Genomic DNA, 14,374 nt, shown 5'->3' with positions numbered 1-14,374 from the left:
AAGCTGCCATAGGTGTACCACAATAAGGGCTGAAATAGACACATCGCGGGTTGCCATAGATGTCTCACAACGTGGGCTGCTTTATGTGTTTCTGGCGCCGGATATTCTCATCTGGACTTTTCCTAAAATAACTGTGGTGGCGTCTCAGCACTTGTGTTCTCTTTCCCCTCATTACCGGACACCACAAAGGCGGTAACTGGAAAGACACCAGACACAGTGACCCATAAAATTCTAGAAATTCTTGCTGGAGAATGTCACATTGTGGTGTACAGGCTTTCCGCAGTGATTCCCCTGTACTGTGTGCTTCATTCACTGACACTGGCTCAGTGGGGACAAATACACTCTAACCTCTATCTATCATTTCTTCTGCACATTATTGGTAGGGAGCACCACCATCTACGTTATCTGTACCTCTGCGGCCCTGAGGACTCCGGGCGGTGTCACACCAGCGCATACTTTAGTATTATTATTATTTATTATTATATCTTATGTATAAGGCATCACAAAGTGTCTGCTGCTCCGTCCAATGAGCACCGCGCAGCTGCCGCTACAATATTTTATTCGTACTTATTTACGAAAAGTTCTTCATTCTGCGGCTTTGATCAACCAAAACAAAAAATAAATGACCTTTATCATCCCAGAGACGCAGAGAATGTTACATAGGGCCCTTTATTCCAACCAAAAATCCATTTCTAGTTTTTTAAATTTAAATTAGAATTTTATCTTATTAGTGCCCGATGTAACAATTACGGGGAGATTGATCAAATCTTGGAGAGAGATAACGTGGAGATGTTTCTCATGCAACCAATCAGATTGTAGCTATAATGTTCTAGAAGGTGCTAGATAAATGATAAGTAGAATTTGATTGGCCGCTATGGGCAATATCTTCATTCTAAACCCCCACACTTAATAAATATACCCCTAAGTGTCATTTATCGAGCACAACCTGTAACACGGTATAATACAGTAGTATAATAGGATAATATGATATTGAAATAAAAAGGAAAAGATAAGTATTATAAATGTTTTATCAGCTGTTCCCCCATTGCCGCTAATGTATAATTACGGTCAGCACAGCGCACTGCATTGATGGGGTAAATATATGTGAATCTCCCGGATAATCAGATGTTTCAGCTGTCTCCTATTTATTTCCTCCTTGTTTCCCTGCAAGTTTCTCGCTGGTGTTATGACCTGAAGATCCAGGATGGGGAAGCTGCCTGCTACTCTCCTCTGGGTGGGGGGTATCGCAGCAGCCTGGGGACCCGCTGCAGCTTATCCTGTGACCAGGGATTCAGACTTATCGGACAGAGTTCTGTGCGTTGCTTGCAGAATCGCCGCTGGTCGGGATACGCTCACTGTAGACGTAAGTTACTGTGTCATTGTATAATTGATATTGGGGGTCATTCCGAGTTGATCGCTCGCTAGCTACTTTTAGCAGCCGTGCAAACGCATTGTCGCCGCCCACCGGGGAGTGTATTTTCGCTTTGCAGAAGTGCAAACGCTTGTGCAGCAGAGCGGCTGCAAAAACATTTTGTGCAAAACAAGACCAGCCCTGTAGTTACTCTCCGTGTGCGTGGATTCTAACGACGGAGGGACGGCTTTTGACGTCACACACCCATCCAGCGTTCGCCCAGCCACGCCTGCGTTTTCCCCGACAGGCCTGCGTTTTTCTAAGCACTCCCTTAAAACGGTCGGTTGCCACCCAGAAACGCCCCCTTCATGTCAATCTTCCTACGTTCTGCCGTGCGACTGAAAGCTTCGCTAGAACCTGTGCAAAACCACAAAGGACTTTGCGGTGCATACGCATGCGCAGAAATGCCGATTTTTAGCCTGATCGCTGCGCCGCGAACAACGGCAGCTAGCGATCAACTCGGAATGACCCCCATATACTGAAGTGCAACTACCCGGGCTGTAATGATTGTGTAACACTTACAGAGGTCACCGCGCTGTACCGAATGCTTGTGATACAATACAAGCATCCCTGATTAACTCATTGATGTCATCCTAACTACTTTCTGGGGATGTTTGACTCTGTTTCCTGTGGCTGTCAGTCATTAGAGGCCTATGAAAGCAGCCGTAGTGCATTCTGAACCAATGCGTTGTATTGCAAGTCAGTGATTTATAACGTATTATTCATTCAGTGGCGCCACTGATTCCTAATGAGAAACTGATCCTCTGTCACCGTAGGCCATGCTGGGACATGTTTTAGTTTTGGTACTTTATGGTGTACTCTGAATTAAAAGTGGAAATAGTTAATTCCACATATTGCTAAGATGGCCAACTGGCATCAAAGTCTTCTCCATCTGACCTCTGGCCATTCCTACACTCAAATAAAGAATTTCAGCACAATAATTGTTTTGTACTTTGGGCAGAGGACTTTGTCCAGACATATGGCAGAGGCCTGGGTGATATCAGGGGAACCTGGCCACACGCACTCCATAAAAATAAAAAATACTATGAGCACTGCCAAAAAGCAAGTGTCCTCCTTACCAGCTGGTCCAATCCCCTCGCACATGCCAGGGTAACTAGTACCCACTTCCCACCCCCATCTCGTACCCCTGGCATTGTCTTATCGGCATATCTTCAAGGATAGTACTCCCCAAGCTATAGCAGCATTTATCAGACACCATGGCCAGTAGAGGTTGGGGAGATACCAGAGCTTGTTCACAAACTCCATATTCAGCAAAAACAAGGTTATATTATTTTCACCACAACTGTTACAGAAACTGAGTTGCAATAAAATGGAAGCAAAATAACGACCAACAAGACAACCGATTTGTGGAAGTCGGGGCAATAACTGCGCTGACATTCTGATATACTAGCCTGTCTACCAAGGGATCCGGTCTGAAGATCGACAGTCACTAGGTCGACAATGTTTAGGTCGACCACTATAGGTCGACAGTCACTAGGTCGACAATGTTTAGGTCGACCACTATAGGTCGACAGTCACTAGGTCGACATGGATGGAAGGTCGACAGGGTTTCTAGGTCGACATGTGCTAGGTCGACAGGTCTAAAGGTCGACATGAGTTTTTAAAAAAAATAATATTTTTTTTGAATTTTTTCATACTTAGCGATCCACGTGGACTACGATTGGAACGGGAAAGTGTGCCGAGCGAAGGCACCATGCCCTCGCATGGCGAGCGAAGCGAGCCATGCGAGGGGACGCGGTGCACTAATTTGGGATCCCGGTCACTCTACGAAGAAAATGACACAAAACAAAACCCTCATGTCGACCTTTAGACCTGTCGATCTAGCACATGTCGACCTAGAAACCCTGTCGCCCTTCCATCCATGTCGACCTAGTGACTGTCGACCTATAGTGGTCGACCTAAACATTGTCGACCTAGATACTGTCGATTTGATGAACCACACCCGTCTACCAAGACTGGGCAATAAGAAAGAGTGGTACTCTGCTCCCTGGGGGTACTGTCTGGCAGCGGTAAGAGTCCTCTTACCACACCCCTGCCAGTTCTGGTCTCCTCTGGGCATGCATGGTCCGGCTTTATCGGATCGCTAATGTTGAGTGCACTGGAAGTCCGGATTTGGGCTTCCAGCTAACGTTTCATTCAAAGACAGAGACTAGAGAACAAAAAACTATGTAACAAAATAGGAAAATAAGAAAAAAACTCTAATTGAGTGTGGAATGTTATTGTGACTGTACCAACTAATGGGGAGATTTATCAAAGTTTGGAGAGAGAGAGATAATCTAGCAACCAATCAACTCCTGTAATTTTTCAAACACAGCCTGTAAATTGACTAGATGCTGATTGGCTGGTACTTTCACTCTCCAAGTTTTGATAAATCTCCCCCTAAGTCCTTTCCAAGCAGAGTGACACAGGAAGCTATAAGCATGACATTGTTCTATTCATGTAATATCGTCACATGTAGTAGATGGTCTTGTTTCTGGGGAGCAGGAGGAATTATACACCAGACATTACTCCATATTCTCTGCTGTATTCCAGGGATCCGATGCCACGTTCTGCCGGCAATACCCAATGGGTCGTACCGATGCTCGCTAGGCACTGACGAGGGATCCCGCTGCGATTATACCTGCCATCTTGGCTATCTGATAGAGGGGGATCGCAATCGTGTCTGCATGGAAGACGGCCAGTGGAGCGGGGAAGAACCTATTTGTGTAGGTAAATTTTCCGATGGATTGGTTGCAGGGCAGTCTTACGCCTTATTGCTGTAGCTATAGTACATACCGTCAAGTCTATGGAAACCATTTGTCACCTGAACTCACGCAGATAGGTCTGATCACACTATGAAGCTTACATTTACTTGTGTGGGAAGGAATAAAGATGTTGAGGCCTCAGACACATAACACTGCAGGCAGCCATTTTGTATCAGTCAGAATTCCCTCCAATCAAAAACAATGGGTTGTAATCCAAGGAAGCAACTCCAAATATGAAAACTGAAGGCTTGGAGAGTTATGAAAGACCAGTCAACCCGGTTAAAGGGCTTCCAAGGCCACCACCAAAACTGGGACACAGGACCTATGTTTGCCAAATGTATGAGCTCTGCCTGTATTATCTTGGTGGCCAGGGATAAAACTCATCTGGCCTGGTTGAACCAAAGTGAGGATAGCCAATGGCAGTCTGGAAGCCAGTCTTGGCAAGGATTTTTACATTGAGAGATTGGCCTATAGCTAGAGTGTGCAGTTGGGTCATGCCAGTCTGTGGGTAACGCATGACCTTTGGCCCTGTCACATTTCTGACCCGAGACAGTCAACAAAAGATGTTTTATCTTCATATCGCCCCATGCATCCAAACAGATTGCAAGCTCTGTGGGGGCATTAACTATGTATCTAGAATAGAACATGAGTCAGGATAGCTAACTGATCCTGTTTATTTAACAAGTCATGTGGGTTTTTTTTCCATTGTAGTTAAGCAAATCATTAATGAGATGTGGTATTAATTGAGTAGTAGCAGTAGATGATTGTAATGCGTTACAATGCGGCCTGTGTGTTGGTCTTTGGGGACTAACTCATCATCTTGTTTCTTACAGATGTGGATCCCCCCAAGATTCAGTGTCCGACCTCACGGGTGAAAGTCGCAGAGCCGGGGAAACTAACAGCCGTGGTATACTGGGGCAGCCCGCAGGTGAAAGATACAGCCGATGGGGTGATAACAAGGTGAGGCCACCTCTCCCACCAAGATCAAGACAAGATTCCCCTAGCTACCCAGGCCAGGACCCAATCCACCCCCAAAATAGACCCGTTTTGTTATGATCATGCCCCTAATAGACTGTGAGGCCGTCCTGAGTATGAGTATGGGAAAGGTGCCTAGAGGGGGGCATTCTGCATGACTTACGGTGAGCACCTTGCCCCCAGGTAGCAGAACATTTATTTATTTTTCCTTTTTTTTTTTTTTAGAAAAAAGAAACCTGCATATTTTGGGCCATTAGTTATAGAGTTACTGGGAAGAAGGACTGTCTTCTTTCATCAGTACCTCTTTTCCCAGTATGACCAGTACAGGAGGATGTGCCTAATGATCACGTGTGCTTGGGGGAAGGCATCAAACACTCATAATGATTTCTGCCACTAGGGGCGCTGTAATATTGTTATAGAAGTGTGACCAGAACCGGCTGAGGGATGTATATAAAGTTAGGTTACTGAAATGACAATGATCACTTTGCTGCAAATTCTATTATTTTAGGTTGTAGCTAGAGACTGGGTCCTGCACCCCCAGCGCAGCACAGCTATAGTGCATGTGTTATATGTCCTTTATTGTAACAGCTGTAATTCTCTTCCTTTATACGCAGAGTAAGCCGCAGAGGGCCGGAGGCCGGATCTGAGTTTCCGGAAGGAGAGCACATCATCCGATACACAGCATATGACCAAGCGCACAACAGAGCCAGCTGCAAATTCATTGTAAAAGTGCAAGGTACAGGAGCCAACGCCCATCTCCTCCCCTGCGCTCCTCCGAGGCCACAGAGGGCCGCCCCGGGCCCTAATAACAGAATGTTAGAGAGGATGTGTAACATGGAATCCGCGGATACATTATATGTTAGAGAATGTGAAAACGGATCACGAATGATTTTGGATGTATTATTCTATCTGCATAGAACCTTTTGTTTCCAGTAGGGATTAATGATCCCTACCAAATTAGATAGCTCCATTAGTGCGCCATTCACATAGAACAGACGAGGAACCATGTGCCCCTAAGTGCACCTACCTACACCCACATATAATGATGGCAGCCGTGATGTTAGCTATGGTCATAGGGGGTCATTCCGAGTGGATCGCTAGCTGCCGTTGTTCGCTGCGTAGCGATCAGTGAAAAAAACGGCTAATCTGCGCATGTGTATGCACCGCAATGCGCACGCGCGTCGTACTGGTACAAAGTCCTTTGTGGTTGTGCACTGGTTCTAGCGACTATTCCAATCGCACAGCGGAACGCAAGGAGATTGACAGGAAGTGGAAGTTTCTGGGTGGCAACTGACCGTTTTCTGGGAGTATTTGGAAAAACGCAGGCGTGTCCAGGCGTTTGCAGGGCGGGTATCTGATGTCAATTCCGGGACTTTCATCGCTGTAATCAACGCACGGAATAAGTAACTACAGGGCTGATCTTGTTCTGCACAAAATGTGTTTGCTGCCACGCGGCTGCACAGGCGTTCACACTCCTGCAAAGTGAAAATACACTCCCCCATGGGCGGCGACTATGCGTTTGCACGGCTGCTAAAAGTAGCTAGCGAGCGATCAACTCGGAATGACCCCTCTAGTCACTGAGTTGGTGCTTCTTACTGTGGGGGAAATGTATCAAACTTTCTAGAGAGATAATGGCCCTCATTCCGATTTCCGAGTTGTTCGCTCACTAGCTACTTTTTTCAGAAATGCACAAGTTAAGCCGCCGCCGACTGGGAGTGAATCTTAGCTTTGCAGAATTGCGAACGAAAGATTAGCAGAATTGCGAATAGAGGGGGTCATTCCGAGTTGATCGCTCGTTTTTTTTTTTTCGCAACGGAGCGATTAGTCGCTAATGCGCATGCGCAATGTCCGCAGTGCGACTGCGCCAAGTAAATTTGCTATTAAGTTAGGTATTTTACTCACGGCATTACGAGGTTTTTTCTTCGTTCTGGTGATCGTAATGTGATTGACAGGAAGTGGGTGTTTCTGGGCGGAAACTGGCCGTTTTATGGGTGTGTGCGAAAAAACGCTGCCGTTTCTGGGAATAACGCGGGAGTGGCTGGAGAAACGGGGGAGTGTCTGGGTGAACGCTGGGTGTGTTTGTGACGTCAAACCAGGAACGAAACTGACTGAACTGATCGCAGTGGCAGAGTAAGTCCCGAGCTACTCAGAAACTGCTAAGAACTGTCTAATCGCAAATCTGCTAATCTTTCGTTCGCAATTCTGCTATGCTAAAATTCACTCCCAGTAGGCGGCGGCTTAGCGTGTGCAAAGCTGCTAAAAGCGATCAACTCGGAATGACCACCAGAAATTTCTTTGCAGTTTCTGAGTAGCTCGACACTTACTCTGCCATTGCGATCAGTTCAGTCCTTTTTTGTTCCTGGTTTGACGTCACACACACGCCCAGCGTTCGTCCAGACACTCCCCCATTTCTCCAGCCACTCCCGCGTTTTTCCCTGCAACGCCTGCGTTTTTCCGCACACTCCCAGAAAACGGCCAGTTTCCGCCCAGAAACACCCACTTCCTGTCAATCACACTACGATCAGCAGAACGATGAAAAAACTTCGTTAGGCCATGAGTAAAATACCAAACTTTTGTGCTAATTTACTTGGCGCAGGCGTACTGCGAACATTGCGCATGCGCAGTTTGCGACTAATCGCTCCGATGCGAAGAAAAATAACGAGCGAACAACTCGGAATGACCCCCAATGTGTAGCAGTTGCCCATAGCAACCAATCAGATCCTAGAAGCTGATTTGGTTGCTTTGGGCAGCTTCTTAACTATCTCTCTCTCCAAAGCTTGAAACATTTTCCCCTGTGTGAGAGATTGACACCAAGGGGTAAATTCAATTGAAGTTGGATCCATTCCGACATTCATTTGTTGGAACGGGTCTGACCTGGGCTATTCAAATGACATCTCAATTCGACTTTTATAAAAGTCGAATTGAGATGCGCGGGGGGGGGGGGGGAGCAGCGCTACAGCTATATAGCCGCTGCTGTAGTGCTGCTCTCCCCTGTCTGCCCGCGGCTCTCCCCCATCTCCCCCCCAGTCTCTCTGCCTCTCCCGTCCCTCCTCTCTGTCCCTGCATCTGTCTCGCTTGCTGGAGCCGGGTGGACGCTGCCGTGAGCGGCGGCTTTGACATCCTCCAGCACTGCTCACCCGGTCCCCGCCTCGGCTCTACCCGTCCCCGCTCGGCTCTCCAGTCTCCGGCGCTCCTCTCCCCATCTCACTTTGACTTTTTTTAAAGTCGAAGTGAGATGGTCGAAAAGGGGGCCAAAACCGTTATCGACACAAGCACGTGGATCGGCAGCTATTCTGCCGATCCACGTGCTTTTCAACAAGTCGAATTCCTCGACTTGTCGAAAAATTTGGGGTTTGATTGAATAGGTCGGAACCCCTTCCGACCTAAAAAAGTCGAAAACTGCCGTCTTTTCGACAGACGGCAGCTTTCTACTTCAGTTGAATATACCCCCAAATACTTATGCAAACTTTGAATATACTATGATTAAAGACCATTAATACATTGGTGGAAGCGTGTTTCAGTGAGATATAATGAGTGTATAATGAGTGTGTGTCATCCTCTGATTGATCAGTTCCCTGTATGTGACAGCACAGAAGAGGTTCCTGTCACAAGTTATGGCGGCACAGTCTGAGCTCCGTGTCTTCTCTCCTCCCCGCAGTGAGAAGATGCCCCATACTGACGCCTCCCACTCACGGCTACATCACCTGCAGCTCGGCAGGCAACAACTACGGTGCCAACTGCGAGTATCAGTGCGAGGGAGGTTATGAGCGCCAGGGGCCAGCCATCAGGGTCTGCCAGTACAGCCAGCAGTGGGCCGGAATGCCCCCCACGTGTACACGTGAGTAATCTCTACTGACAATTGTAATACTAGTACGTGGTGTGAGAGGTACTGGGCCCGGTTTGGCCCTGTTGAATATTACGCTCACTTTGTGCCTTCCCTTCCCATTGTCTCTAATCTTGCACTCCTTTACTGTGAATTCACAGCAGCCACTGATCAGAGCTGTTTGGTGGGAGTATGGCCACGGAGTGCAGCTCTGGGCAAACATTGCGCCACAGAAGGGAGTGACGCTACGCCATGTTGGCTGCGCTTTTTTTACTGACCTGAGCTCTCCTCCCTTCCCTCATTGACTAATGTCACTGCATCTTGCACTAGGGATTGTCAATGATTGTTTAACCATCGATGGTGTCATCATTGCTTTTCTTCGAGGGCAAGTAACTATAGAGGTGAAACATCGGTTGTTCACACCATCGGTGCCAGCAACACTTAGATGGCAGGGCAATTAGGAAAGAGGGGGCGGCGACTAAGTGGAGCATTGGGGGCAGCGCAATGTGTCATTCTTCAGGCCCCCAGGATTAATTTATTTTTTGTGTTCCCTGCCATCGATGGTGGAGAACTTTTGGACCTCCACCATCGATCATCAGTGGCAAACCATTGCTGGTTGCTAGCCATCAGTGATCATCCCTACCTAGCACAGAGTATTTTGGCTCAGCTACTCTTGCATTTCCATGTGTGTGCATCAGAAGAGGGAGGTAGTAAGCAGGGCCCATACCAAGCATTGGCAGGTTCCATATATAAATATGGGGGAGGGCCTGGCAACGCACCTCTAACAAGTCCCAGGATGGCCACAGCTCCTGCAATAACTATATTTATAACAGTATCTCCCACAAATGCCTTTCAGCAAAGTTTAATGCCACAATTGGGGAAGTGCTTCCTTCCAGACGAGAGAAGGTCCTTGGGGGGCACAAACATTATTATCAGTTTCTGGTACCTCGCTCTCTTCACAAATTTGTGCACCAACTTCCAAGTCCTTGGATTCTCCTACCTTGGCCAGTTTGTGAAACCTTCTTAAAATCCTGATCCGCTCACCCACCCCCTGTAGACGCCGCATCTGTGCCCAGAAACCCTTGCTGCAAAAACAGGTCAATTTGTGCAAAAAAAAAAAAGTGTGCGATGTCCCCTACCTGCATTTCTGCGACCTAAACGAGCCATAATGCATTGACCCCACTACACCAGTGCAGTTATACATTGGGTGATGAGTAATACCAACTAATCTAAAGGATTGATAATTGCATCATGGTGACACCCTGGGAACTGCTCAATGGAAACAGTTAAAATTAATCCTTTTGATTTAATTTATATCTTTGAAACATTAGTTAGAGCAGGCAGCGGACTCCAGACACACCTGCCCCTCCTCACCTGCAGGTCCTTATCGCCGTACCGGTGCATGATTCCACGTTATTATCCTGCATTCATCTCTCACCCTGTGACTTTGTCTCTCTATCTCAGCCATGCAAATAAATGTCAACGTGAATTCTCCTGGAGGCTTCCTGGATCAGTTCTTTGAGAAGCAGCGTCTGCTGATTATCTCTGCGCCCAGCTCCTCAGACCGCTATTACAGACTCCAGAGCGACGCGTTGCAGGTAGGTGCTAAAGAGTAGACGTGATCCGTGCGTCAGAGAGCATCATTGAACCCAAGACGCAGTACAGTTTCTGGGCCCGTAATGCTGGCAGGTTATTGCTAAGCCTCAGTCCTAATCCCTTTCCTATGTACAACAAAACTCACCTCGCACATGTCCTATATCTGCGTCACATGTCCTCTATTAACGCCACAAAGTTACTGTGATCACCAGTTGTTATTTACTGTAAGACTAGAATTACTGCGGAATAAAACGGTTCCATTTCCAGTATAGATTCCCTGGTGAACACTGTGCGCCTAGATACTGACGAGATACAATGCTGACACTATTGGAATCACACCAACCGTAAATAATCTGCAACCCTTGTAAACTTATGGACTCCTTCGGGGGTTCAAAGTCCCCAACACTTACCTGGGTTGCTGTGTGCATCATCTAACCTGAGCACTAACTGTGCATTAGTTGCATTTATTATTAGATTTTGTTTATGATACACGATTGGGGAATTAGAAATGCTCCAATTAGTCCTTATCTTCCGTGCTGTATGTTATAAGCAGAGACTGTGGGTTAGCAGTTAGTGGGGTGAGTGTCAGTACAATACAGCAGCGACAGTAGCAAACTCAGGATTTGCATGGGGGGGGGTTCCAGAACTGGGTGGAGCCAAGCACGGGGGTGGGGACTGAGGTGACCCAGTATATGCTGGGTCCGTAAAACTAGCGTGTGTGTGTATATACATGTGTGTGTGTGTGTGTATATATATATATATATATATATACATACATATATATACATATACATAGCATATTAAACATGTATGTGTGTGTATATATATATATATATAAACACATACAGTGCACATGTATATATAGTATATACGCATGTATATATATCATATGTGTGTGTGTGTTTATATGTATGTATATACATGTGTATATATGTATGCACATGGATATATATGTACTATAATTAAAATAAAGTAAACTTTTATTAAGCACTCACAAGTGCCACCAGGAAGACAGCAGGCTGCAGAGGACACTAGACAGCCATTAATAATACTCATGCAGCAACAAAAAAGAAGAAGTTTTTTTTGGTGGAGGGGGGTTTCTGGGTGCTTGGAAACCCCCCCATACGTGCGCCACTTAGCAGGTAGAGTGTAGGCCCGATCTGAGTGTAGGTTTGGCTTCTGAAGCAGTCCATCATTTTCCACAGTGCTCAGAATCTCTGCCGTGCTTTCTGGGGGGGCTGCTTAGCTGTTTTGTGGGGTTGCCTGGGTTTATGTAATTACTAACGAGCTACTGGTAAGAGATTGCATAATGTAATTAGAAGTAAGCTGTAAATGACAGTATTGGTCATATAGAAATGAAATGGGGTGACATCATTTGTCTGATGCTTCAGACCTTACACTGTAGGTTGTAAGATACAGGTTCTTTATTAACGTTATCTGATACGCTCCTGTGGTTGCGCTCAAGTCAACAATTCTCTAATATGTTTTTATTTATGCAAACTCTGCGTGTAGGAAAATCTCTCGCTGCTCCGGCTGTGGGCAAGGTATAACTGTGGTGTAAAACCCCAGATGGCTGTTGTAGAACGTATATGATTGTGCTGTGGTCTATTGATATTATTATTATTATTATTAGCAGTTTCTTATATAGCGCAGCATATTCCGTTGCGCTTTACAATTAGAACAACAGTTATAGAACAAAACAGGGCAAAGACAGACATAGCGGTAGGAAGGCCCTGCTCACAAGCTTACAATCTAGAGGGAAATAGGTATTGATACACAAGGATATTGATATTGATATGTGATATTGATATGTGATTTGCAGTTATTGGATGAGTAGATGAGCGCAATAATTATTTATTCATCTAATAATATAAATGTGTGTCCTTCTGTGAGCGTGCCAGGTTATATGGACCTAGTATGGGATGTATTGATGGATTGCATTATTTTATGTACAGGTTCAGCCTGCACAATAGCTGTGTCCACTTGTAGTCGATAGGAAGCATACTATATTACTTACATTTTATTTTGTGTATTATATCATAGCGTATTAGCTCCTGGATAGAGCAGAGTAGTTCGTGCCAGAGGTCTGAGCGTATAACACAATGAGTCAGAATGAACTTGCAAGATCATCTATACAGACGCACAGTCAGTGCCAGGACATTACGTACTCCTCACCGTTACACGTCTCTTTCGCAGAGGGCGACCTGTGGTCTGGATCAGCGACATGTAATAGTGGTGGAGTTGGTGGGAGAGGTGCCAAAGGAGGTGGGGCGTGTGCGCGCTCAGCAGCTGTCCGGGGAACTCATCGAACAATTAAGGTAACTCGACTTTGCTTCTCTATAAGATGTATGTCATAGGATGAAACAGATTTCTGTGTTACAAGGTAGAATGCGGGTGTGGGTGGGGATACGGGGTAGTGTGTGGGTGGGGATGGTGATATGGGGTAGTATGCGGGTGTGGATGGTGATACGGGGTAGTATGCGGGTGTGGATGGTGATACGGGGTAATATGCGGGTGTGGATGGTGATACAGGGTAGTATGTGGGTATGGATAGTGATACAGGGTAGTATGCGGGTGTGGATGTTGATACGGGGTAGTATGCGGGTGTGGATGTTGATGCGGGTGTGGATGGTGATACAGGGTAGTATGCGGGTGTGGATGGTGATACGGGGTAGTATGCGGGTGTGGATGGTGATACGGGGTAGTATGCGGGTGTGGATGGTGATACGGGGTAGTATGCGGGTGTGGATGGTGATACGGGGTAGTATGCGGGTGTGGATGGTGATACGGGGTAGTATGCGGGTGTGGATGGTGATACGGGGTAGTATGCGGGTGAGGATGGTGATGCGTGGTAGTATGCGTGTGAAAGGCCCGGCAGCCACGTAGTGGGAGTGTAGCTGCTGGCAGCTATTGATTGGTAGATGTTCTAAATATTTATGCCTGAAACAAGGCATCTGATTGTTTGTAAACATGGCCACCTTTCCTGGCTCACGACCAATCAGACGCCTTCATCTCCTGCACCGGGAGCTTACCAGCCTTTTACATTTTTTGTCATTTGATCACTGTCTCTAACGATGATCAGCACTTAACGCAAAAGACGTGTTTCACTAATTGGCTAAACTCCTATAATTACAGTAACTGCAGCTAATTGGATGACACGGGTCAGGCTTATATAGAGACCTGTGTAATCAACACCTTCCAATCCCTTGTTGTGTCCCCTCAGGCAGGCCCTGCATATTACCCGGGCCTATTTCAATATGGTTCTTATTGACAAGCACGGAGTAGACCGGGAGCGGTTCATGGTGCCGACGACATCTGACGAGATCTTCACCTTCATCGACACTTATTTACTAAGCTCGCAGGATACGGCTCAGCTGGAGAGGAACAAGGAGAACTGTGACTGATGGACGGAGCTGCTCTGAATGCAGAACTATGGGACTCAGCTGTGGTGACAGCCACATGCAGCAAACCCGGGGGAGAAAATAGTTTTTTTTTTAATAGTTAAAGATACAGTATTTATTAAATAAAGTGTATATATGAACAGAACTTGTGGACAGTGATTCAGAATAATAGTTACGGAGGTGAAAGAGCGATGACGGCTGCCGGCACTCAGGTTCCAATGCAATTTGCATTTTTGTGGTTTGCGTGGATAGTTTTGTCATCTGGGACCCCCAATTGTAGAGAGGCATACCCTCGCGGGGCTCGCTTCGCTCGCCACGCTTCGGGCACGGTGGCTCGCTGCGCTCGCCACAAGGTTTATAACCAACTCTATGCCGACATGGATAGAGAAAGTATGAAATAATC

At 46.5% G+C, this 14,374-nt stretch overlaps 1 protein-coding gene across 1 annotated transcript in view; it reads left to right on the top strand.

Moving 5' to 3' along the window:
- The window catches only part of SRPX2 (sushi repeat containing protein X-linked 2), a 44,830-nt gene extending 30,714 nt beyond the window's left edge, over positions 1 to 14,116 (top strand). The window contains exons 4-11 of the mRNA XM_063935759.1: positions 1,172 to 1,363; positions 3,965 to 4,141; positions 5,010 to 5,136; positions 5,766 to 5,887; positions 8,810 to 8,989; positions 10,439 to 10,572; positions 12,767 to 12,888; positions 13,794 to 14,116. Of these exons, the coding sequence (XP_063791829.1) occupies positions 1,172 to 1,363; positions 3,965 to 4,141; positions 5,010 to 5,136; positions 5,766 to 5,887; positions 8,810 to 8,989; positions 10,439 to 10,572; positions 12,767 to 12,888; positions 13,794 to 13,974 (1,235 nt within the window). The 3' untranslated portion in view covers positions 13,975 to 14,116. The remainder of the gene's footprint in view (positions 1 to 1,171; positions 1,364 to 3,964; positions 4,142 to 5,009; positions 5,137 to 5,765; positions 5,888 to 8,809; positions 8,990 to 10,438; positions 10,573 to 12,766; positions 12,889 to 13,793) is intronic.
- The last annotated feature ends 258 nt before the right edge of the window (positions 14,117 to 14,374 follow it).

The sequence above is a fragment of the Pseudophryne corroboree genome, chromosome 8 (genome assembly GCF_028390025.1).
Source record: "Pseudophryne corroboree isolate aPseCor3 chromosome 8, aPseCor3.hap2, whole genome shotgun sequence".
Taxonomy (NCBI): Eukaryota; Metazoa; Chordata; class Amphibia; order Anura; family Myobatrachidae; genus Pseudophryne; species Pseudophryne corroboree.
This window is presented reverse-complemented; position numbering and strand designations above follow the sequence as displayed.